Here is a 24,862-nt window from a genome sequence, read left to right as displayed (position 1 = left end):
AACTCACAGCAGTAGTAGGTTGTCATCCTCTGTGAGGGCCTGCACTAGAGGCAGATAAGGCACACATTTTACCAGTGGCTTTCACAGCTATTTGCTTACAGCAGAGGGATGCTGAGACTCAGGAATCATGGGTTCTAGTCTAGGAAGTATACTTCAGAGGTTACAGACACTTCTGTCCCAGCTTGTGCAGCATGTGCTTTACTCAGTCTTCTTCCTGCCACTGCCTCCCCCAACTTCCCATCAGCTCCTTGTTCCAGTCCTGGTGCCCATTCTATATCACCCAGCCCCTACTAAGCACCTTGCTTTGATCCCTGTGTCCCAGTCTTCCCTGGCTCCACATCTCAGACCAAGTCTTGCCTCCTCAGTTCCTTGTCCCAGCCTCCCACCCCAGCTCCATGTCCCAGTCCCCATCAGTCCTCCCCAACTCCACATCCTATCCCTCCCCCCAAGTCCTCACTGGCTCTGTTTCCCAGATCCACAGTCCCCTAGCTCCTTATCCTAGCCCAGGTTACCTGCTTGGCTCCTCTTCCTGGCCCAGGCTAATTCCCCCAATCTTGGCTGCATGTATGAGTCCCTGTCCTTATCCCCTTCCTACCTCCTTGTCCCAGTCTCTCCCCTGACCATTCCCTAAGGCCCAGTTCCTCACCTCCGGTCAGGACCTTCTTCTTTCTCCTCACTGCCTGGGTGCCAGCAGGAGGTGCATCGAGAGCACAGGAGAGACAGTGTCCCTGTGGAATTGCAGGAAAAGTTCTACTCGGCCTCTGGGATGGAGCGGACTTAGTTGCTCTTTGGGGATAGGATGACCGGATGTCCTGATACTAGGGGCTTTGTCTTATATTGGCAACTATAGTCCCCGTCCCCCTCCAAAAAAAAAAAAAAAAAGTGTCCCGGTTTTTCACACTTGCTATCTGGTCACCCTATTTGGGGATAGCACATGTGCAGTCAGGATGAGGGATTAGAGCATGCTTAGTGTAAATGGAAACTTCAGAGAATTTAGCTGCAACCCTCTTAAGAAGCCTCTACTGAGCATGTACAAACTGAGATTTTCAGAGGCTTATAGTTTGAACAACCTTGGGCAGATTTTCATGAGGGTGGCAAAACCCCTAGCCACATTTCAGCTCCTAGCTCCAGAGCATGAGGGAAGTAGAGATTCTCAAAGAAACAGTTGTATATTTTTTTAACATAGGCAAAACAACATTTTTTCACCTAACCTCATTCTGAGAAATGGCTGAAAAATTTCTGCTGAAATTAAAAAAACAACAAAAAACCTGAGGCAGACAGCCAGCTTGGCAAATTTCATCCCAAACCATTAAAATTTGTCAAAGTTATAAGCACCTGAAAACAGCATCTTTTAATGGAAAGTGTCAGGCAACCTTAACCGGAGGCATCACTACCTGTGCCGCCTATAATGCGTATGCTTCTATCTGTATTTTTTTAAAAACAGACTACAGTTAGTCTTGTACTCTTCCTCTGATGGCCTACGAGCACATATTTGTGAAAGGGCCATATTTAAAAGTCCTGATTTAAAGCTACAATAGCAAGGAAAATTCTTGACTCGTTCAGTTTGAATATTTTATGATGTGCAGTGAATGAGGCATCTGGTGCAATTTTCTAAGGTGCAAGCTGAATGATGCAGGGCTCTGTAGGATTTATAATATTTTTATAGTAACAAACATCCTTACCTTATTATTAACACCTTAGATTACTGGCATTAAGAGAATTTTAATTGCCTAATTATATTTACAGGAGCTCAGGCTAGATCATTATAATGGTCCTTTATGGACCTGAAATCTATAAATTACACTATTTTGGCTGTTTGTTCATTGTCTTTTTGCGTTTCACTAAGTTGGAACAATGAGACGAGAGCAGCTAGTATGTCTTTCCTTTGGGATTATGCGCTAGTCATATTTCCTTTAGTTTGTCATGAACTTGCACAATGCAAAAGAAATTTAAATGCAAACAAGAACCAAATTTTCATTATTATTTTTTAAATGAAAACATTTGTATTAATAATAGTTCCTGTAAACCCTTCTGTTTGATAAAAGTAATATTTGGAGCCTGAACTTCCCGGTAGTGCCCCTTTAACTCTCTCAGACCATTCTTATCTCACCTGATTGTCCCAGCTCTGTACCTGATGGGCTGAGTTAAGTGCTTTTGTTGGCTTATAAGAACCCTGCAGTAAGTTAATCAAATTTAGAAAGTGTGGGCCTGGTCCTGCTTCCACTGAAATCAATGTGTGTTTTGCCATTGACTTCAGTAAGAATAGGACGGGGCAAAGTGTTTAACATTATCATGAAAAAGAACACAAGCCCTCATATGCAGTCATAAATTTATGTTTTAGATAGCTTACACTAGGTGCTGTTTTCATCGCTGAGTTCTTTCATCAGTACTAGATCCTTTAGGCTTTTTATTATGACTATACTGCCTTTGTGCTGGGATTCCCAGTGATGTCAGCTCATCCCTGCCAGCAAGTCTGCACTGGAGAATTCAGAATGGCAATGTTCCTTACAAAGGGCGGGTTGCTTATGACTTGTAGTCTAACATGCTAAGTTGGTTGAGCCTCATGCAATTCCAGTGCTTCACATTCTACCACATTTACCATTGTATTCTACAATGATTTTAGCGGAACATCAGAAGATTAAGAGATTGCTGCCACGGCAAAGATGCCGATGTAAAAGACTGGAAGCAAAGATATTGAGTTGCCTCCATAATACATTTACCCCAATAAATTGTTACTAGGAAGTCCCAAAGCAGTTAAGTGTTGACAATTAAATTCTAAGCAGTTAAACAGTTGACTGATGATTAGTAAAAGCCTCAATTTTTGCTGACCTTAATATTGGCCAATACTTAGGGTTCATACCTATTCCACATTTCTAGGATCATCCCCGTTTCAACTGGGTGACCTGTCATCCCTCATCCCTGATGGGTGAATGTTAAGTCCCAGTGAAGCACCATCACAGTTTTGATGTGATGCCAAATTAAAACATTGTGTTTTGTTAAAGATACATCCCTCTATTGCACTGTGACTTGAAGATGTAGTCATGACATCAGGCAAACTTCCCAGTAGCAGTTCTTCATGAGGGATTGTCCTCCTGATACTTAATAGCTTTACTGGTTTCTGTTTATACCAATATCGATGATGTCATCAATAAGACTTTTATAAAAAACAAACAAACAGTTAAATTGTCAGCATTAAACATATACACGTTTTGCCAAATGGCACAGGAGCCTGTGTATTTACAAAAAGAAAAGGAGTACTTGTGGCACCTTAGAGACTAACCAATTTATTTGAGCATGAGCTTTCGTGAGCTACAGCTCACTCAATAGGAAGTTGAATGGCTGTATTAAGGGGAGGATTTATACCTTAAAAATGGGTATTGCCAACAAGGGAAAAGAATCAACAAATAAATTATCATTTAAATATAACTAACATCTATTAGTTCCAAATTCCAATATATACATTATTTTATAAAGATTAACATTGTAACTAGTGACGTGCCCTCTGCAATGCAGCTACAGCAGATCTATCCCATTCTGGTAGTGGACTGGTGGTTAGCCTTAAGAGAACTTGGAGATAGAGCTATGCAGTGTCATAAGTTGGTCCTGTTTTGAAGATGGAATAGAGGTGGGTCCAAGCTGCAAAGCTCAGGTGCAGATTTCAGGTCCCAGGTGCAACGTTCACCACCCAGCACACAGGAGTGTTTGGATCCTGGGTTTTGACAAGAGGGATAGGAGGCAGCTATGAAGTTGAATGAGATGTTTGGAGATGGGGTTTTATTTGGACTCATCTTTATCTGGTAATAAAAGTAAATTAGAGTTTTTAAAAAGTAATGTACTGCTGAAGGACAGTGGGATTGAAAACAGAACGTGGCTGGCTTTCTGCTGAAGTAATGGAACCCTCTGTAGTGTTCTTGAAGAAGCAATGAATCTGAGGTGACAGATTCATTTATCAAACGCTTTCATTTATCAATTACACCATCAACATAATGGATGAAACTGGGCTCAGTGTCTGACCCTAAACTTGGTCAGAGGCCAGATTCTGACACACACACTCCTACTGGGTAGTGCCGACGCGACAAGTATTTCCATTGAAATCAGTGGATCTTCTCATATAATTTACTACTCATCATTGATTCTTAGAATCTATAAGTGTGTGTTTCATAGTAACTTGAGAGTTTGGTCTTAAATGTAAATCCCAGGTGGGGAGGACCAAGAAGTTAAAAAATGGAAAACCATAGATGGTGACTCTGTTTGTAATTTTTCATTTTAAGAGATAGCTCTGTGGTTTCTGATTCTTTCTCATGAGAGCTTCATGAAATTTTCATATCAGAACCCAAAACCAGGGGAGTTAAGGATTTTGTTGCAAACCACAAAGACAGATACTAGATCTAGATCCAAACTTCATCTCAGTGACAGGCACAACTGGAACAGTCCTGAACTTGGTGGATTGAAAAGCAAACTTTCTGAAAGTTCACAGTGGGGGTTTGTATCCTGCCCACTAGTGTATATATTCAAACTGTGATCTTGGAGCCAAATCCAGAGCTGGTGTTTTAGATCCGAGGTTCTGGTTTGGCCTGTCTCTGTTTTTGGTGAACGTGAGTCAAGTTTTGAACAAACTGGTCAAGCTGTGGTTTCTGGTTGAAACCATGCAGGTTTTTTTATCTGAAACCAGAAAAAAAAAAAAGTGATGTCAGCTAAATTTCACTTGGCTTCATTTGAAACACATGAACTGAAGCAACAAAATTGTTAAAGGGAACCTTCCACTTCCTTAACGAACCAAATGTCTAACAGCTCTATTTATAATATCTTCTGTTTTGACACGCTCCCTCCTATAAAACCAGAGGCTCTAATTCGGATCTCATACCAGTTTTATACCTATCTGTCTGTATTGACTTCAGTGGAGTTATTCTTTATTTACATTGGCAGAGAAGAGAATCAAGCCCAATTTACCATCAGATCATGAACATCCAGTTACTCGAGCCTTTATTATGCACAATAAACGGAAGCAATGGCAATCTGTGTCAGTACATTCTTATGGAACTGCATATTATTCTAACTCAAATTGCCTGTCATTCCTTCTACCTATCCCTTTTCACAAACTCAGAAAATACACAGTATTAATCTGTCTGCTTTCCAATAACAGTCTTCCACTGTCAAATGCTTTTATCTTATTGTTTTGCTTTTAATTTGACCATGCCGATATATATTTAGTTAGACCCTACTTTAATAGTCTCTTCTCTCATTATTTCTTTTCTGCATTTCTCATTATTTCAAATGATGCGTGCTAGCTCCAGGTGCATATAGCTCTATTATATATATTTTCACCCGTTTTTTTACTATTTCAACAATGCAATTTATTCTTATTTAATCTGAGGAGAAAAAAGGAAACAAAAACGAGAGATTTGCAAGGACACAATCAAGATGGGTACGTGTCTTCGGGTGACATTGACCCCGGTGCAGGAGATCAATACAAATGTCTTAGCGCTATGCTGGCTGGCTGTTAAGTTGTGGATTTCCCTCTTACCACATAACTACATGACCTTACTGCTGTCACCCTTGTCCTTCCTTTCCCTTCTCCCAGTATATTTTGAATTCTCACTTGTTTTGTCCTGCCCACTCTTGCTCCATGGAATGAAAAGCTTATGATCCATGTCTTTTACTTGTTTTTCTGAGGCACCTACCATTTGTGCTCAGAGAATTAGTAATGTTGTCTTCCACCTGGCTAGGAAGGCTGCAATGGGTTATTTCCCAGTTGTAGGGAAAATGAGTTGCAATAGATACAGGATACTAATAATAGAATAGCAGTAATATCTAGCTCTTGTATAGTGTGTTTCATCAGTAGATCTCAAAGTGCTTTACAAAGGAGGCCAATATCATTATCCCCATTTTACAGATCAGGAAACTGAGGCACTATGCAGTAAAATGACTTACCCAAGGTCACCCAGTAGTCTGGTTTATTTAGTATAGACGTTTTGGAACAAATGTTAAGTGTCAAAAGCAAAGTTCAGCTTACAACTCACACATGTAAGCACACCACTTCCAGAAAATGGCTCTTTGTTCAAACACTCAGCCAGACAGTATGTGGGGGCTGGGGGGGGGGGATAGCTCAGTGGTTTGAGCACTGGCCTGCTAAACCCAGGGTTGTGAGTTCAATCCTTGAGGGGGCCATTTAGGGATCTGGGGCAAAAATTGGGGATTGGTCCTGCTTTGAGCAGGGGGTTGGACTAGATGACCTCCTGAGGTCCCTTCCACCCCTGATATTCTATGATTCTATTACACACTGTCTTGAAGCAGGGACAATGGATCAGGACAAGGCACCTTTCTTAGCAAGGGTGGTATTGTGGTTGGATGGGGAGTCAGGATCTGCTTCTGTTCCTGGCTGTGTTACAAACTCTCTGTGTGATCTTGGGCAAGTCATTTAATCTCAGTGTCTGAGTTTCCTTAGCTGAAAAATGGGGATAATACGCATTCTGGCCTACCTCATTTGGGTGATCAGTGATTGTTGAAACAGTGTTTGATAATTCCAGATGGAAGGTGCTGTGGAAGTAGAAAGTATTAACTTTTTTATTTTTCATTTTAACTCAAACACGTGTCATTGTTAGTTTTATTAAATTCAGTACCACATCTACTTGAGAACCAACGGTCCACCTCCTGTCTATGCAGATATTGGTATACATCTCCTTGCTATAATAGCTAAGTAGCTCACATCACCCTGTGTGAAACAGAGAAGTATTATTAGACATTTTACAGATGGGTAACCAAGACACAGAGAGAGATCACGTCTTGCACAAAGTCACACAGGAAGTCTGGGGCAGAACTAGCAATTGAACCCCTGCTTTCTGAGTTCTAGTCCAGTGACTTAATCTCAAGACCATTCTTTGTCTCCTTTTAAAATAAATGGTCAGCAGTGACTCATCAGAATGTAGAGCGCACTGAACTGTAAGAGGGCCAGACACAAGCCCCTTTTTGTTGAATATGCATCGTATACCCCTAGGCACTTGTTGTGTTAATATTACTCCAGATTCCTGTAGCACCTGAGTCATTACCAGGATTGAACTGCCTCCAAGTAATCACGCTTGGCTGTTCCTGTCCAGCCGTTTTCCTTGCATAGAAACAAGATCAGAATCAGCGAAGGGAGAAAAACTGCAGCTGCTCCAACTCCGTGTTGTACAGACGTTTGGTGAAGTACATCCAGTCAGATTAGATAAAAGGAGTACTTTGTGGCACCGTAGAGACTAACAGGTGCCACAAGTCCTCCTTTTCTTTTTGCGGATACAGACTAACACGGCGGCTCCTCTGAAACCTCAGATTAGATAGTGACAGCTGCGAGGCAGAGACCGTCTCCTTCCAGTCACACAGATTGCCACAGTGATGAGAAATGTCTCCTTCCATATCCATCTGGCCAGGAAACTGCTTCCCCGTCCTCTAAGACAAGGACCTACCTACACTGCCATCACCTCCAGCTTCACATACGGCTACTCTTGCTACTTGAGGCTGAATGTAACTGCCTCAGAAAGTGGGGAATTTGTGGCACACCCACCGGCAGCTCATCCCATAAGTGACAAAGACCAGTGCAAACATTGCGGGAGGGCTTCATAAACGCTTCATAAACACCTAGGGCTCCCTGCTCACTTCAGAACAGCCTGCGAAGTCCTGGTCTCAATATAATGGGCTGAGTCTCAGCTACTGAAGAGTCTGCTCACGCTCCAAGACAGGGATGACGCAGCTAGAGAGACCCAGGTTTAGACCATTAGGTGCTGTGGGGCAGAACGTTCTTGGGGGCAGCTATGGCTATGAAGCTTCTTGCTTGAAGAGACAAGGCTTTGTCTATCCCAGGGCTTGTTGCACCAGTAAAGTTATGCCAGTGTCGATGCACCATTGCAAACCCTTGGCACCAGGATACCAAGTGTCTTGTGCCAGTGCACATTACCTTGCACTTGCAACACAGGTAACCCATGCAAGAGAGTAAAGGATGCCATATGCCTCCTTTGGTCCCTGCATGAGGCGTACTTGAAGTCACAGTCATGTCCTGAATTCGTAAGAGGTAACCGCCCATGGAATGTCTATCTTGTGTGTCTGCATTTCTGCTCTGCTTTGCAGTGCCTCATTCAATAGGCTGAAAATATCTCCTGTGTGTTGAAAGTAAATTATAAACAGATTGAGCCTGGGTACAGTAGATCAACTGAACTAAATTCAAGTTAGAAGAGCTTTTGATTAAGAGGTAAAGGACTTGTGGAGTGTGTGTGTGTGGGAAATCTCAAGTAGTTCTGATTAAAAATAGTAGGGAGTTATTCTCTTTGGGAGTAGGGGAGGAGAGAGACCTTGCACATAAAAGCACATGCTGTAAATCAGTGTCTAGTAAAGCAGTATATCTCTGGAATTAAAACCAGGGAACTGTGTGAAGTGCACAACAAAGCACACAGAGATTTCATAGGGAAACATGCTGTATTCAATCACACTAACTATGGAATGGACTACATTTTCAGTGCAGGGAATCCACAGGGTACAAGAGGGGTTGGGGGAAATATAAAAAGACAGACAGTTAATAAAAGCCAGATTCAATAAAACTGTATCTGCCTTCTGCGGATGGAGAAATAGATTCTTTGCACAGCATTTAGGAGACTCTTCCATGGCAAGGAGAATGGAGTCTGGATGGATTTTATATTGAATGTAGATCTAAAATCAAAGATTTGGGGCAGCATTCTGTGCAGTATTGAATAGCACCTGCCTGTCCATTGTATCTATTCACTTTTCATTCTATAGCTCCTATTGTGGCAACCAGATAATCTTTATGTAGGAGGATTCCTATAGGATGAGCATTCCAACTTTATGCAAATGAAATGCCCAGGATGGAGAATGGACAAAAGTCGCCACAACCCAGGGTGTGGAGCTGCATCGCATCTCCTCCTCTGCAGCTGCAGCAGCCGTAGGCTGTGGTACCTCCTTGCCACCTGGGCTAGATGTTATAGCCTCGAGAACTACATAATGGATCCAGGAGCCCCTCACCTGGCTTGCTGCCAACCTGCCTGTATAGTGCCACCTTCTGCATCAGCCTGTTTCTGTGGCCAGCACAGAGCCCCCCTCTATGGTGCATAGGGAGTGCAGAGAGCCTCTGCATGACCACTCTGGATCCAGGCTTCCAGCCCTGGTCTGTGTGGAAGTAAAAAGTTTAAGTGACGCAGAAGGGGCTCCCACGGGGCCTGATTCATAGCTTATCGGTGCCAGTGGGAGCCTTTCCATTTATTTCAGTGGGCTTTGGATCAGGCCCTGGGTGAATTTCACCTCTGTTGGATAATTTCATTTTAGTTTCAATATTTCAGTGGCTCATTCAGTTTAGTTGCTTAGTAACTAACTGGTGGATTATTCAGTTTAAATGGCTGTTTTCTCCTAGATTTCATTTCAGTTTCCAAGTTGAACATGTTAATTTCCAGGAGCAGCATTCTCTTCTGTTTCAGCTCCTAACTTTCCTTAGGAAGTGACCTCATATCTTTATTCAAACAGATTATTGCTTGGAGTGCCTGCAGCTGAATTACCTAGTGTTTGTATAATGTAAAGCTCCCACCACATGAGCATTTAATAACTCTATTATTTCCCTTTATTAGGTTTGTTTCTAAAGAACATTTCAGTCTGTTATTTATTATATGTTAAGTGGTACAGCTTGCAGAAAACACATCGCATTAATTTTATTTTTTTTAATTTGTTTTCCTGCTAAAATAGAAATCTTTTATGTGTCCTGGTGGGGCAGTTAAAGTTTCTTGCTGACAGTTTTATGATTTCAATAGCTCAGTAAAGACCTTCCTCTTTTTTTCACAGAAAGTTCCATTAAAAAGTTTAATGTGGACCATTCTTTATGTAAGATGGGTGTAGGAGCATGTTATTTCTAGCAGAGCAGAAGAGAAGTGTAATGTAGTATAAGTATAATATTGGGATGGTTCCATTTTATTTTTCTCTTTGATTTATGAAACCCTTTCCCAGTCTGGGTTACCTGGTGGGGAACTGATCTCATAATCTTTGTTCTCTCGTTAATAAATGTGGTCTGCCAGAGTCAGTCTGAGGCCAGGCTCGCCCAACAGTCTTGTAACATAAACGTGTGTCTAAGTTGTGATATACGAACAAGTAGGAATGGGTAAAATGGTGAAGCCTCTGGAAGAGGCTGCCTATCTTTTCTCCCCAGTAGGAATCCGAAAGCAGTACAATGAATGAATGTGCTGTAGGTATCAGACACAATTACTGTATAAATCTCACACAGACAGGGGAAGGAGAATAGAACTCTGCCCTCCAGCTCCAAAAACACAAGCCTTTACCACTAAAGCATGAGTCAAGATGCTGACAGTAGTAAGACCCCTATAATCTTCCTGGGCCAGCCACTAGACGGCGATGTCAGACTTTAATTTACACACACAAAGTGCATTACAGCTGGACAGTATCAGAAATGCTCCCTGTCCTTCCTCATCTACTCATGGATCTTGCTGGCCTAGGAAAGTGTAATTACCCTGTGCTAGTTAGCCCTAGTGAGTCTGGCCCAGTGCTTTTTCTTTAGCCCTTGTCAAGACAGTATACTGGACTAGATGGGCCATTCTGTTATGGTAGGGGAGTCACGATGTTTTTTGTTTTATAATTATTATCTTATTGTTTTCAATCAAACTTTTTCTTCCATTAGGTGGATTCAGTGTTGAAAGCAAACTGACAAGCTTCTGTGCTAGGGGAAGCCCCCCAAAATCCTAATATTTGAGGCTTCTTCTACTTTGTCTGAGCATCCCCGTAATACTAGACAGTCACTTGCTTGAACTGAATCTGATTCTGTACTCTCATCGGCCATCATTTAGGGTATATGTACATTGCTGACACAGAGCCTAGCTTTAGTCTAGCTAGCTTGGGTGCTGGAGCAGTGGAACTGGGGCTGTATGGGCTTCCATATGAGCTATACAAGTCATCCCAGGGTCTTGGTTAACTAGCAGCTTCACTGCTCCAGGACCCGAGCTATCTAGATTAAAGCTAGCTTGAGTGTGTCTACCCAAGCTGCAATCAGCTCCAGTGTAGACATACCTTTAGAGAGTTATAAGCACATCTTCACACTTCTATATTCCATGATGTTTTTCAGCGTTTCTGGAGGCGAGCTTTTCGACCGCATAGTAGAGAAAGGGTTTTACACCGAGAAGGATGCAAGCACTCTGATACGGCAGGTCCTGGATGCTGTCTACTACCTGCACAGAATGGGCATTGTGCATCGAGATCTCAAGGTAAGGCCACTTACTTATTTGTATCTCCACATAGTATTAATGAGTGTGGGCCCAATTACCACAAAGCCTAACTCTCACTCTTCAGGACTACCGTGGGACTACCCATTTGAGTAGAGATTCATCCTTTGAATGAGGCTTTGTATAATCAATACCGTCGCCTATCTGAACAGCTGTCCTGTGTTTTATCTAGAGTAGTGATTCTTTATCTTGTCTCATGAAGGGCCTTATCCTGCCACCTTCACCAACATTAGTGGTGAGTGGGATTACAGCAAATCTATCCTCTGGGAAAATGACATCCGTTACATTAAGAATGTGAGCTCTTCTGGGCAGATGCATGTGTTTTTACTGCTGAAAAGTGCCTTGCAAGTTTACAGTGCTACATTAAATACTACATACTACTTATGATGAGGGATTTGTGACGGAATCCCTGGGTTACAACCTGGAATTATGGGACCGCTGTGCCCCCTTAACTCTCCGGCCTGGGCTGTCTCTCGCAATTCTTTGCTAGTGACAAGCAAAAAACCCCTCCAGGCATTGTTATCACTCAGCATAACAGCATGTGGAGCCCCACACCCAGCTAGATTGCATGAATGGTCCCTAAGCCACTCATGAATCACACAGAGAAAGGCACAAGCCCATTCCCCCCAGCTCTCCAGCTGTGCATCCCAAAGCTGTACCATCTTGTCCTGGTCAGAAGCCTGACCAGTGTAAGTTTGTTAGACAATCTGCCCCTCTGTCAGGAGAGGACATACGGAAGCCTTTGTAAATTAAGCTGAGATTTCTCAAGCACTTCAAGTAAAACACACTGTTTTAGGTAAAATACAAAACATATTAGCTACAGAAAGATAGATTTTAAGTGATTATAAGTGGTAGGCATAAAAGGTCAGAGATAGTTACCAAAGAAAGTAAAAGGTAAGCGCACAGTCTAAATCTTAAACCTTATTACATTAGGTAGTATTTAGATCAAGCAGTTTTCTCACCACACTGGATGTTACAATTCTTAATATACAAGCTTCTCTCTTAAGCCTGGGACCAGTCTCCTCAATTGAAGTCTTTGTCTTTCCAGCATTCTTGATGCTTCTAGCACAGGTGGAGGAGGAGAAAGGCCCAGGCATGATGCCACTGCCCTTATTTTATACCCTCAATCCATGTGACTGGAAAATATTAGCCCAGACATGTTCTGGTGGGCCTTGCTGAGTCACAGGATTAAGCAATTCCCCCTGGTGTGGTCTTGTGCAACTGCCATTGAATTGTAAATCCCTTGATTACAACTCCACTGCTGATTAATGATTGTTGAACACCCTCCTGGGAGTGGTTTGCCTCCTTTGTATGTCACTAGCAAACTTACCACATATTTCAGTAACAACCATGCAGCAAAATCCCATAACTTGATACACACAAATGATATACAGATTTGGACAGGACAATGGGTTTCAGCAGATCATGACCTTTCATATTATATCTTACATGGCAAACTTTGTGTGCAATATATCATAATTATATGACAGGGGTGAATATGGGGGTTCCAGGGTACTGCTTTTATGTACAGAGTGTCACAAGATTAATTGTTTGGAAAATGTTTACCAATTCCCTATCAATCCCGCTTTAGGGTCATTCCATTTGAGCCAATGTTTTTGTAAGTGCTTTCTGCACAAGTGATTCTTTTCTGAAGAACACAGTGTAATTGTATGATTTTGAGATTAGTCTTTGTTCCTCGCTGTACCCGTGTGTTATTAGAGCAGAATCTCTCATCCCTTCTATTCAAATAATAGCATTATTTCTTCGTGCTTTTCTCCTTCCATTTTGAATGCTGCCATTGAGATGATAAGCAGATATTTCTTTGTAAAGATTTAATGGTGTGCATAGCTAGAGAAAACCAGTACATTTAAGATTTGGGTACCCTGAACAATACAGTAGCAGAAGGCATATTTTTTAATAAAAGACAATAACTGAATATATATACTCAGCATTGGGGTCACAAATTTATCACTTAGTGTAGGATAAAAGTGAAAGAGCAAACTAATGTAGCTTGTAACAAAATACAGACTTATAAGAGAGAAAGGATGGTCTTGTGGTTAAAGCACTGACCTGAACTAAACTGCAATTTAAGTTCAATTCCTGCCACTAGCTTAGTTTCCCTGGGTCAATTGCTTAGTCTTTCCAGCCTCAGTTCCCCATCTTTAATATGGGGATAAGAATTCCTTGTCTTCCAGGATTATTGTGAGGATAAGTTTAATTAACATTTGAAGCACCTAGTGACTCTGGTGACGGGAGCTATCTAAATACTTGGTTAGGCGGAGGTCAGAGATGGAAAATGCTTCTCCATTTTGAGATAGGATTCACTTTTCCTCTTAGGGTATAGGACCTGTACTCTTTTACAGAGGCCAATGGATTTCTTGGCTATCAGAAGACTGAGGAAAAGTGGTCTCAGCCAAGCAATCCAATGTCAATGACTTGGTGGGACTTTATAACCATCTCTTGTCCCTCAGCTGTTGATATTCTGGCCTATTCCCCTACGTTGTCCTCCCAGGTCACAAAAGGGGAATCCAGGCAGCATCACACTCTGGTGGTAAGAGAGTCATGACTGAAGCTTCATGTTTTCCATGGGTGGTTTCATTTTTTATTCCAGTCTTACAAAAGCAACTTGCTGCTTCAAATCTTTGTTGAGCAGATGGTAAGGACTGTACTGTGCCTCTCATTGCTTTGTTCATCTGTTCATTGGTTCTGCTTCTGGACCGTTACATGTTGGTAAAGTTTTAGAGCTTGTCTACACATAAACAGCCACAGTGAATACTCCACCTACGCCAATGAGAGGAGTTCTCTCATTGGTCTAGGTACTCCACCTCCCCGATGGCGGTAGCTAGGGGGGGGAATTCATCTGTTGCCCTATCACTGTATACAGGGGCGTTAGGTCAGTTTAACTGTGTCGGTCAGGGCTGTGGATTTTTCACACCCTGGAGCAACGTAGTTCTACTGACCTAATTTCCTAGTGTAGACCAGGCCTTACAGTTTTGCTGTAATTCCCAAGTTTGTACCAGGATATTATACTTCTCCACACCACCCTGTTAACATGCCTGTGACAGGCCAGTCTGCCCCTTTAAGGGCCAGAGAACTGGGGAACAGCCAGCCCTATTCTGGAGAGGAGACCAGCAGGAAGTTGGTGGGAATCATCCAACCCAGTTGGACAGAATCTAAATGATAGCAGCTGGTGATTCCCAGCTACAGGATGTAAAGATGAGCCCAACTCCATCAGGGAACCTGGGCCCAGCAGAGGGTTGGCAGTGCACGCCGTTGTAGCTGCCGCAGAAGGCTGCAAGAGGGCAAGCAGGTCCTGTGGACTCCTAGGCTGGGGAAATTCCTGACGCTTACGCTGATGGAGGCCAGAGGATCCCACAATCAAGATTGGGATTGGGACTTTTACTTTTCAACATCAATAATTAACTATTGCTATTATAATCATTATTCTTAGAGCACCACTTAACAGATAGGAAAGGCAGATCTCTACCCTAAGAGATTCTGATTTAAATAACACAGCAAAGAATGACAATAAACAAAGGGTGGAGACAGTGGTTAGAAAAATGAAAGGTCCTGAGAGATTCTGATGGGTACAGACTCATCTTGTTAGTACCCTTTTTAATTAATCAGTTAATACCAGGGCTGTCAAGCGATTAAAAAATTAATCGTGATTAATCGCACGATTAAAAAAATTAATCAGACAAACACGTTTGTTTACTTTTGCAGGAGATAATGCTGCCTGCTTCTTATTTACAATGTCATCTGAAAGTGAGAACAGGTGTTCTCATGGCACTGTTGTAGCTGGCATCGCAAGATATTTGCGTGCCAGATGCACTAAAAATTCATATGTCCCTTCATTTTTCAACCACCATTCTAGGGGCCACACATCCATGCTGATGACGATAACCATCCAAAGCAGCTTTCTTTTTTGGTGGTTTGGATTCTGTAGTTTCCGCATCAGAGTGTTGCTTTTTTAAGACTTCTGAGAGCATGCTCCACATCTCATGCTCTCAGATTTTGGAGGGCACTTCAGATTCTTAAATCTTGGGTCAAGTGCTATAGCTATCTTTAGAAATCTCACATTGGTACCTTCTTTGCTTTTTGTCAAATCTGCAGTGAAAGTGTTCTTAAAATGAACAACATGTGCTGACTCATCATCCAAAACTGCTATAACATGAAATATATGGCAGAGCAGGGGACATACAATTCTCCCCCAAGGAGTTCAATCTGAAATTTAATTAATGCATTTTTTTTAATGAGCGTCATCAGCATGGAAACATGTCCTTTGGAATGGTGGCCAAAGCATGAAGAGGCATACGAATGTTTAGCATATCTGGCACATAAATACCTTGCAATGCCGGCTACAAAAGTGCAATGCAAATGCCTGTTCTCACTTCCTGGTGACTTTCTGTAAATAAGAAGAGTGCAGCATTATTTCCTGTAAATGTAAACAAACTTGTTTGTCTTAGCGATTGGCTGAACAAGAAGTAGGACTGAGTGGACTTGTAGGCTCTGAAGTTTTACATTGTTTTGTTTTTGAGTGCAGTTATGTAACAAAAAAAAATTCTACATTTGTAAGTTGCACTTGCATGAGAAAGAGATTGCACTACAGTACTTGTATGAGGTGAATTAAAAAATACTGTTTCTTTTGTTTATCATTTTTACAGTGCAAATATTTGTAATAAAAAATAATATACACTTTGATTTCAATTACAACACAGAATACAATATATATGAAACTGTAGAAAAGCATCCAAAATATTTAATAAATTTCATTTGGTATTCTATTGTTTAACAGTGCGATTAAAAATGTGATTAATCGTGGTTAATTTTTTTGAGTTAATCGTGTGAGTTAACTGCGATTAATCGACTGCCCTAGTTAATACATTCAAATATAGAGCCATTTTGATCTCTATTCTATAAGACTGACTTCCTTACACTGGTGTGCTTCTGACAGGTATGAGGCCTTGTCTACACTGGAGGGTAAGTCGATGTAAATTACGTCGACTTAACTTACATCGACTTACCGTGGTGTCTACACATGTACAGGAGATGTCAGGAGATGCTGTTCTGCCAACATAGCTTCCGCTTCTTCTTGAGGTGGAGTAATTATGTCGATGGGAGAGTGCTCTTCCATCAACTTATTGCGTCTTCACCAGACCCCCTAAATCAATACTACTGCATCAATTGCAGCAGCACCGATTTAGCCCATAGTGAAGACAAGCCCTGAGATTGGAACTCGATCAGGAGTAAAACTGTTTGGAAAAAAAATCATGAAAATGTTTTCAATTTTTTCTTGGTGTTTTTTTTTTTAAATATTGAAGATTTTAGAAATTAAAATGTGTGCAGTTCAAACGATTGTAACCCCCCCCCCCACTGGTTAAAAGGCAGGACTGTGGGGGGAGAGGTGGGATTTCCTGTTTATTTTTTGAATTTTGAAATGTCAGCAGTATTTTGAAATTCAGAAAATTTCAATCAGCTTCTAGTCAGGAAAGAAAGTGAGGAGGGAGCTCTGTGATGGAAGGGGTAGTGAAAGAAGTGAGGGTGGAGTGGGGTGAAAAAAGGGAATGGGGCTGCTTGTAAGGGTGGTTGGAAAATTAGGAAAACTTCATGAAAATATATATGAAATTTCATTTCTGTTTTTATTGTACTTTTGCCGTTGTCAAAAATGTCTAAGCTATTCTACTGTGCAAGGTTAGGGAGGATGCTCTGAGGGTGGGGGAGATGGGGTAGCAAGAGGATACATAAGGTGTCATATATGGTAATAGGAGACAAAGGAAGCAGCAAGGTGAGCCAAGCTGGCACAATTTGGGACCCAGGTGTGGGGCTAGAGAAACAAGCCTGGTTTTGATCTACCTTGTACCGTGGTAAATCAGGGGTAATTCCCATACAGCCAGACACCAATGTAAAACCAGCGTATGTGATGCAGGGGTGTCAAATGCATTTCATATGACGGGCCTGATCCAATACTCTGCCACTTGGCATGTGCCACATTCAGCAAAAGTTATTAAAATAGAAATAGATAAAGAGAAACCATGTTGCTAATTACATTTATTTTAGATGTTAGTGATTGCTACTGTTGCTCCCACGATACCTGGCACCTATTAGCTTGAACTAGTGCATCAACATTTGAAGCAAATGATCGGGCTGAGGCTATCTTGAGTATCAGGTTCAGGTGTGTGTCGCTTAGCTCAGAAAGTAGCTTAGATTTGTTGATATTTATGATGGGGAATACTTGTTCACACACATATATGCTCCCAAACATGGAAAGAATTCTTGATGCAAAGGACTTCAGTTTGGAATAATTTGATCCAGATATTGGTAAACTTGGAAACACCAATATTGGAAAATTTGCCCTTCAGCAGTATCACACTACACTTCATTAAGTTCCAGTTGGAGCTCCTCTAGTACATCAAGCACATTAACAGAAAAGGTTGTGCTGAAAATTGCAAACTCTTCTTCTTGGTTCCTGAAGTCAGAGAATCATTCTTGAAATTCCTTTCTCAATTCAGCAATTTTGCCCATGGTGTCATCACACTGAGTCCTAACAGTGTCACATAGTGATTTCAAGGGAAGGTAAGTGTGCCAAATTACTCTGGGAAAGTTCCTTCCCCACAGCTGAAGCTCAGTTTCAAAGTTGTGAATGTTGTCATAGTATTCTGTCACTACTCGGTTGCTCTCCTGCGTTCTTGTGTTGAGCAAGTTCAAACGCTCTGTAATATCCACTATGAAAGCAAGGTCTTGAAGACATTCATTGTCCTGTAATTCAGTGACATCTTTCCCTTTGTGATCCATGAAAAGGTGGATCTCTCAACATGATTCAAAAAAGGGTAACAAAAATGGCTAGGGACGTAGAACAACTTCCATATGAGGAGAGATTAATAAGACTGGGACTTTTCAGCTTGGAAAAGAGATGACTGAGAGGGGATATGCCAGAGGTCTATAAAATCATGACTGGTGTGGAGAAAATAAATAAGGAAGTGTTGTTTACTCCTTCTCATAACACAAGAACTAGCGGTCACCAAATGAAATTAATAGGCAGCAGGTTTAAAACAAACAAAAGGAAGTATTTCTTCATACAACGCACAGTCAACCTGTGGAACTCTTTGACAGAGGATGTTGTGAAGGCCAAGACTAAAACAGGTTTCAAAAAAGAACTAGATAAGTTCATGGAGGATAGGTCTGTTAATGGCTGTTAGCCAGGATGGGCAGGGATGGTGTCCCTAGCCTCTGTTTGCCAGAAGCTGGGACTGGACGACAGGGTATGTCATCACTGTTCTGTTCATTCCCTCTGGGGCACCTGGCATTGGCCACTGTCGCAAGACAGGATATTGGGCTAGATGGACCTTTGGTCTGACCCACTATGGCCGTTCTTAAGCTTCAACAGAATCCCCCAATTTAGCCACTGAACTACAGTTTGATATGGTAGTCCACGATGAATGTCACATTCTTCCAACACAGGCTGAACTGATTAGAGACCTCTAGCTCGAATAAAATTTACATTTTAATAGCCACATCCATCACGTGATTCATTTCCAAAATTTTACTACAGAAAGCTTCTTGATGTAAAATACAAAGAAAACTGCTAAACTGTTGGTTGTGGTTGATCATTTGCAATTAGGTCTTCAATTTTGTTGCAACTCCAGCTTTCTTACCTACCCCTGAGGATGCTCTGTTTGTGGCCAGACTCAGAGCTCTTGTCCAGTCCACATCCAATTTGTTGAGAGCTTTCACTGAGTTGATAAAGAGATAATTTGCTGTTGTTGTGTCTACAGTTCTACAAGCTCCTTTGCTATATACACGTTCTCCATGAATGAACGCTGCTAGCTGAGATGCATCATTTACATCTGTGCTTTCATCAGTTGCAGTTGAAAAAGCAGCAAAGTACTTTGCTTTGTCCTGCAGTTGACTGTTCAGATTCTCAGCTAACTCATTGATTCTCTCAGCAATTTTGTTTTCTGAGAGGCTGATATTTGCAAAAGCTTCCCACTTATCTGGACACACTACTTCTGAAGCTTGCAGCATGAAGTTCCTCAAAAATTCTCCCTCAGAAAATGGTATTGATGAGACAGCTATTTCATGGGCAATCACATAGCTTGCCTTAACAGCAGAATCACTTACATGACAAGCGTTAGTAAACACTAATGGCTGCTTTTTCAACAACTGTGCTAATTTGGAGTATTTATCTTCACATAATTTTCTTGTTTACTTATCATACTTCTCATCCTGGTTTGCTTCACGGTGTCTTTGAATGTCGTATTCTTTTATCACAGCTACCTGTTGCTTACATACCAAGCACGTGTGCTGTCCAGCCATGTCCACAAAGAAATATGAAATTCTCCATTTTTCCTGAAAGGCAGGACATTCGTGATCTGCTTTTCTCTTTATGGATAAAGACGCGATGGCCATGTGTTACAAGCTGAATAAAGAAATGAAGGAAGGGAAGAGTAGAAGGATATACTCCTGCTCCTTTTTCTTTTCTTTTTTAATTTTTTATTTAAAAGGGAGTCCACCAGCTGCAGGAGGCATTCAACTTTTAACTTATTTGAAGTTTCCTTTTCTTTGACTTGTGAGGTGAGGTATCTAATCTCCAGCCAACGGGTAAGCGCTCGTCAGTGCCATTTCCCCTTGCCCAGACACGTATCAGCTTCCACCAGATTTATGCTTCCCCAGTGCCTCTTAAATGAGACCGAGCGGTTCTACACCTGTGTGCAAGGTACTGCTGGATTGCTGCGCGAGAGTCTGGACTACAGGAGTGTGATTTGCAGAGTGCACCGGTGCGTTGTGCTCTAATTCCCCCGTGTGGAACCTGCTGGCACACACTATATGCATTGATGCACTTAGTGTGCATTGATCTCGTCCTGTTTGAAACAGGACTGCACCAATGCACACTAGCAGGGTACACACGGGGAGTTAGAGTGGTGACACACTGATGCACTCTATGAATCACACCTTCATAGCGTGGTCTCCGGGATCATATAGACAAGCCCACAGAGTCATGGGAAGTCTGTGGTCCAGATGAAACTGTACCATGGAATGGGTCCAGCCTATGGGCTGTACCCTTAACATCCCTGTGTAATGTCAGAGGAAGGTCCACGGGTAAGGCAGAGATAGAGCTATGCAGGACGTTGAAGGCGAGGGACTCACGAGGCACCATGAGAGCATTTAGAAAAGCAGTATACACAGCACAGCCAATTTTGTTTTGTTTTTCAGAAGCCCTGTTTCCTTTTTGATCTCAGCCCCTTTAGAAGACACTGGGCAAGGTCATACGTTTGTTTCCACTTGTGTGTTCATGCGCATGTGAGGACAAGTGGATAACATCATTGTCTACTATGTTTCAGTCCCACAAATTAAGGCCCAGCAACCCTGCTTGGTGCTACTCTGGTGGTGCACAGCAGCCAGAAATCTGGCTTAAGTACCCCATGAGGATACTCCGTATGTAAGGGGAATATCTGGATGGTAGAGAGATGGTGTAACGGCTCCTTCACTGCTCCTTTTCCCAGTTCAAGGGAAATATCCAGGGAAAAAGGAACATGGCCGGAGTATCCTTATGCCCCAGTGATCCTGACTGCCCTATGGGCTATTGGCAGTCCATACAACTTAAAACAACCTCAGGGCCCTAAGGCCCTCTTTGCAATAATCTCCCTCTCCGCCTTGTCACCATGCCACACTGAGAGCTGAAAAAGCAAGTACTAAGGATCAGGTCCTAAACATTTAATTAAGTCTCTTCTCTGGTATCCTTGGGTTCTTGCTCAGTGTGAGTGTTGCTGAAATACTTTAAGAGTTCATAACCATCTGAGTGAAACATAAAAATGTGTCTGACTTCCTGAGTTCTGCTATAAGATAAGGTGTCAAATTCAGCCCTAGCCCATTGCTATAGACGTCAGTGGAGTTGCCCCCTTATACACCAAGGCTGGATTTGGCCCAACAAATGTAATGATGTTGAATTGCCCCATCTGTCTCATATATTATTTCCTGGAAATCCACATCTGGAGTGCATATTGGGTTTATAGAAGAAATGTGTTAAATTGTAGTAGGAATTTGTTCCAATTTCTTGGCAGAAACTGTTCCAATACTATGCCGCAAAGCTGGTCATCTCGTGCTGTAAAAATGTAACAAGTTTAAGGCCTGGCCCTACATGGTGCGGAGTGTTCACACCTTCCCCAGCTTCAATGGGAGCTGGGGAGAGACGGGGGTGCAGCTCAGCACCTCACAGAGGACCCTAAGTACCTTACAGACTGAATCCCTTAGCAATGGAATCACCCTAGGAGGTAAAACTTCAAATTACACTTCCCAGAAGTGTATTGTATTTAGTAAGACCTGTATTGTTTGTTAATAACATAACAAATTATTAAAAGCAGATGTATTGAACATTTTGGATTACCAATAATGTAGCACATTGGTGTCCGGGGCATGATTCTGATCTCGAACCAGATTAACATCAGCAAAACTCCATGGAGTTCAGTGAAGAGACTCCTGGTTTCTACTAGGCCCCTAGTTCATTATTCTCAGCAGTGCAATATTTTTTCTGATTAACTGGGGCCAAATCAATGTTGGTGTAACTCTGTTAACTTCAATGGCATTTACTCTTTTATCATTGTTTATTTCCTACAGGATATATATAAAAATTCTCTAACACTAATGGGATTTTTTAAACTACAATTTAACCCCGTACTGCATCTATGTAAAATGTTTTGAATGTTCTACATAGTACTTACCATTTATACTTGCACATAAACCAACCCTTCTGTTTTATCAGCATAGAGTAAAGAGACTATCGTTGTTTGTATATAGGTCTATCCCCTTATATCTCTGGTCAGGAGAAAGAAAGGAGCCATGGTTCCTGCTTGGGGTGTCAAAGTAAAGGAATGGCTTCAGAGATGCTACATGCAACATCTGAAGAGGAGGGCCTCTGGCTAGTTGCCTTAACAGTGGCATTGATTCATTTCCCACAGAATCCTTCTCAATCACAAGAATAAGTTGGCCGGTACTGCCTTTGAAGAATGTTTATTAGGGGCATTGGTTGAGGGTTCTGGGGAATCCCCTCCCCTCGCTCCAAAAATTGAATATAATAAATGTAAAGTGTCACCTTGTTCTTTACTGGACTCATATATTCATAACTGTTTGTCTCAAACTTCTTCCTAGCCTGAGAACCTGCTGTACTACAGCCAGGATGAAGAATCCAAGATCATGATCAGTGACTTCGGATTGTCAAAGATGGAGGATAAAGGAGACGTCATGTCCACAGCATGTGGAACCCCAGGATATGTTGGTAAGTGGTTGGGTCATAATCATCATCAGTTATCCCAGGCGTAAGTGAGAATGGTGGTAATATAAGAGAATGCTCTGACTGTGTATAGTAGGTGAAAGATTTTGCAGACATTAGCTAGAGTTTTCTGAAATTAATGCTTCTCTTTCTTTGGTCCTTTTCATCTATTGTGTCCTGATCCTGCCATGTATTTATTTTTGTGGTCAACTTGGGTTGTGGGATTAAGCTCCATAATTGTATTCCTTCAAAGGGTGAGCTGTTCTGAACACAGGGCCTGCTCTTGAGCTGAAAGCATTTGAATGATATCCTTCTAATCCATTTCTTTTTTAAATCACATATGAAACTGAGACACTTTAACATAGGTATCATTTTGTTTTTAATGATAAAGGATCACATTTCACAAATTCCTTCCAAGAGACGTATTAATAAGTAAAAGGGATGAGCTGCATTTATTTTTAAGTCTCAAATAAACCTCTTGTCTAACCACACTGAGTTATATCGACTCATAGAAATTTCATAGAGATGGGAAAACCCTATGTGTAGTCCAGTCCTCTGTGTGTGTATATATATATATCTTCCTACTGTATTTTCCCCTGCATGCATCTGATGAAGTGGGTTTTAGCCCACAAAAGCTTATGCTCAAATAAATTTGTTAGTCTCTAAGGTGCCACAAGTACCCCTCGTTCTTTTTGCTGATTCAGACTAACACGGCTACCACTCTGAAACCTTTTAAAGAGACTTTATTTAAAATGCAAACATTATATTTCAGAGGAGCATTCAAAATGGCAGTAGCTGTTCCAATACTGTGATACTATAAGAGGTTACAGTGTAAAATTCATCTTTAGTGTAATTCCTTTTAAATAATTACATTGAAATAATGCCGGGGATACCTTTGGCCTAGTGTTTCTACCTAGGAAGGATCTGAACTTTAAGGTTTTCAGTAGCCAGAAGTAGGTGTTCTTTGCATCTGTGCTGACATACAGTTTTGTGTGTATGGTCAAATGAGACTGGATTTTCCTACCTGACCCTGACCTCCTGGTTTCTTGACTCGGCCTGACTCTTGGTATCTGACTCTTAGTTTCTGATCTTCTGGTTCTGAACTCCAGCTGGTGCAGGGACCCAACCCATCCACCTTATGGTAAAACTAGGCCCAGCTGCCTACATCGGAGCCCCGACAGTTTGTACAGACCACACAGTCATCCCCAAGGGCAGTGGCACTGGAACACTTTTAATGGTGGGGGTGCTGAAAGCCAGCCCCCTTGACCCTATCCATACCCCCCCCCCCCAACTCAGAGCTGTGGCAAGGAGCAGGGCCGTGTCTCTAGGCGGGGGGGACCTGGACAGGGCTAAGGGGGCTGAGGCTGGGGCCACAGCTGGGGGCAGCTGTGGGGTTGGCAGCCAGAACCCTTTCCCCACAGGACCCAAATATCACCATCACCCCCACTGAGTAGCATGCCTGGGAGCTGGCAGAAAATGTTCATGCCCCCACATGAGCCTCCCATGAGGAACACCAGTGCTCCCAACTGGCCCGTTCCTGACTGGCCCACTCCCACTACTTGGCCAGAAGGAGGAACAGGAAGTTGTTCCTACAGCTCTGTTCCACCCTGCTTTGAACTACTCCCCCAGCACTACCTGCTCTTGTCTCCTGGTCCTGACCTCCCAGTTTCCTGACTCGGCCTGATTCCTGCAATCTGACTCTAAGTTCCTGATCTCGTCCCCTGACCTTCTAGTTCTGAACCTTGACTTGCGCAGGGAGAGGGCCCCCTGCCCTTGGCTAACCACTAGGCCTAGCCACCTATGTCCTGTCCCTGACAGTACCTTTGCTTTGGACCCTGACTGAGGGAAGGCTTGTTGTATTTGTGTTTTTAAAGGGACAGGATATTTTTTATTTTATTCAACTGTTGTGCAATAAAATCCACCTAGGCATACTTTTTCCTCCTCCCACCACTCCTATGCAGTCCTGTCTTGTATGAAAGAATGGGGTTCGAATTCATGATGTAGTGTAACTGGGTACAATTCTGTTCACTTTGTTTGAGTTGCACCTGCTTATGCCAAGTATTAATTTGGCTGTGACTCTTATGTGGGCAGGGTAGTAAGGGACATCTCCTCCTTCCCGTTCTACTCTGGCATCCTACAGCATTAAAATGAATATATACCAAAGCCCTGATCCTGCAGCCAAGCCCCCATGGGTGTGATCTTGTGCTCCATGCAAAGTTCTGTTAAAATCAGTGGGGTTCTGCATGATCACAGGACTCTACCTGCTCTGATACAATTGAAGAATTGGAGCTCAGTCTATAAAAATACTGTACTCTTTAGTGATCACTCAGTTAAAGAGCTG

General features: G+C 42.2%; 1 protein-coding gene across 3 annotated transcripts in view; it reads left to right on the top strand.

The window, feature by feature from the left end:
* The window catches only part of CAMK1D (calcium/calmodulin dependent protein kinase ID), a 369,044-nt gene that overhangs the window by 284,676 nt on the left and 59,506 nt on the right, over positions 1-24,862 (top strand). For all 3 annotated transcript variants that reach the window (XM_084617259.1, XM_084617257.1, XM_084617258.1), the window contains exons 4-5: positions 11,102-11,240; positions 22,401-22,527. In XM_084617259.1, the coding sequence (XP_084473385.1) occupies positions 11,102-11,240; positions 22,401-22,527 (266 nt within the window). The remainder of the gene's footprint in view (positions 1-11,101; positions 11,241-22,400; positions 22,528-24,862) is intronic.

This window comes from Lepidochelys olivacea (assembly GCF_965140295.1).
Source record: "Lepidochelys olivacea isolate rLepOli2 genome assembly, chromosome: 1".
NCBI lineage: Eukaryota > Metazoa > Chordata > Testudines > Cheloniidae > Lepidochelys > Lepidochelys olivacea.
This window is presented reverse-complemented; position numbering and strand designations above follow the sequence as displayed.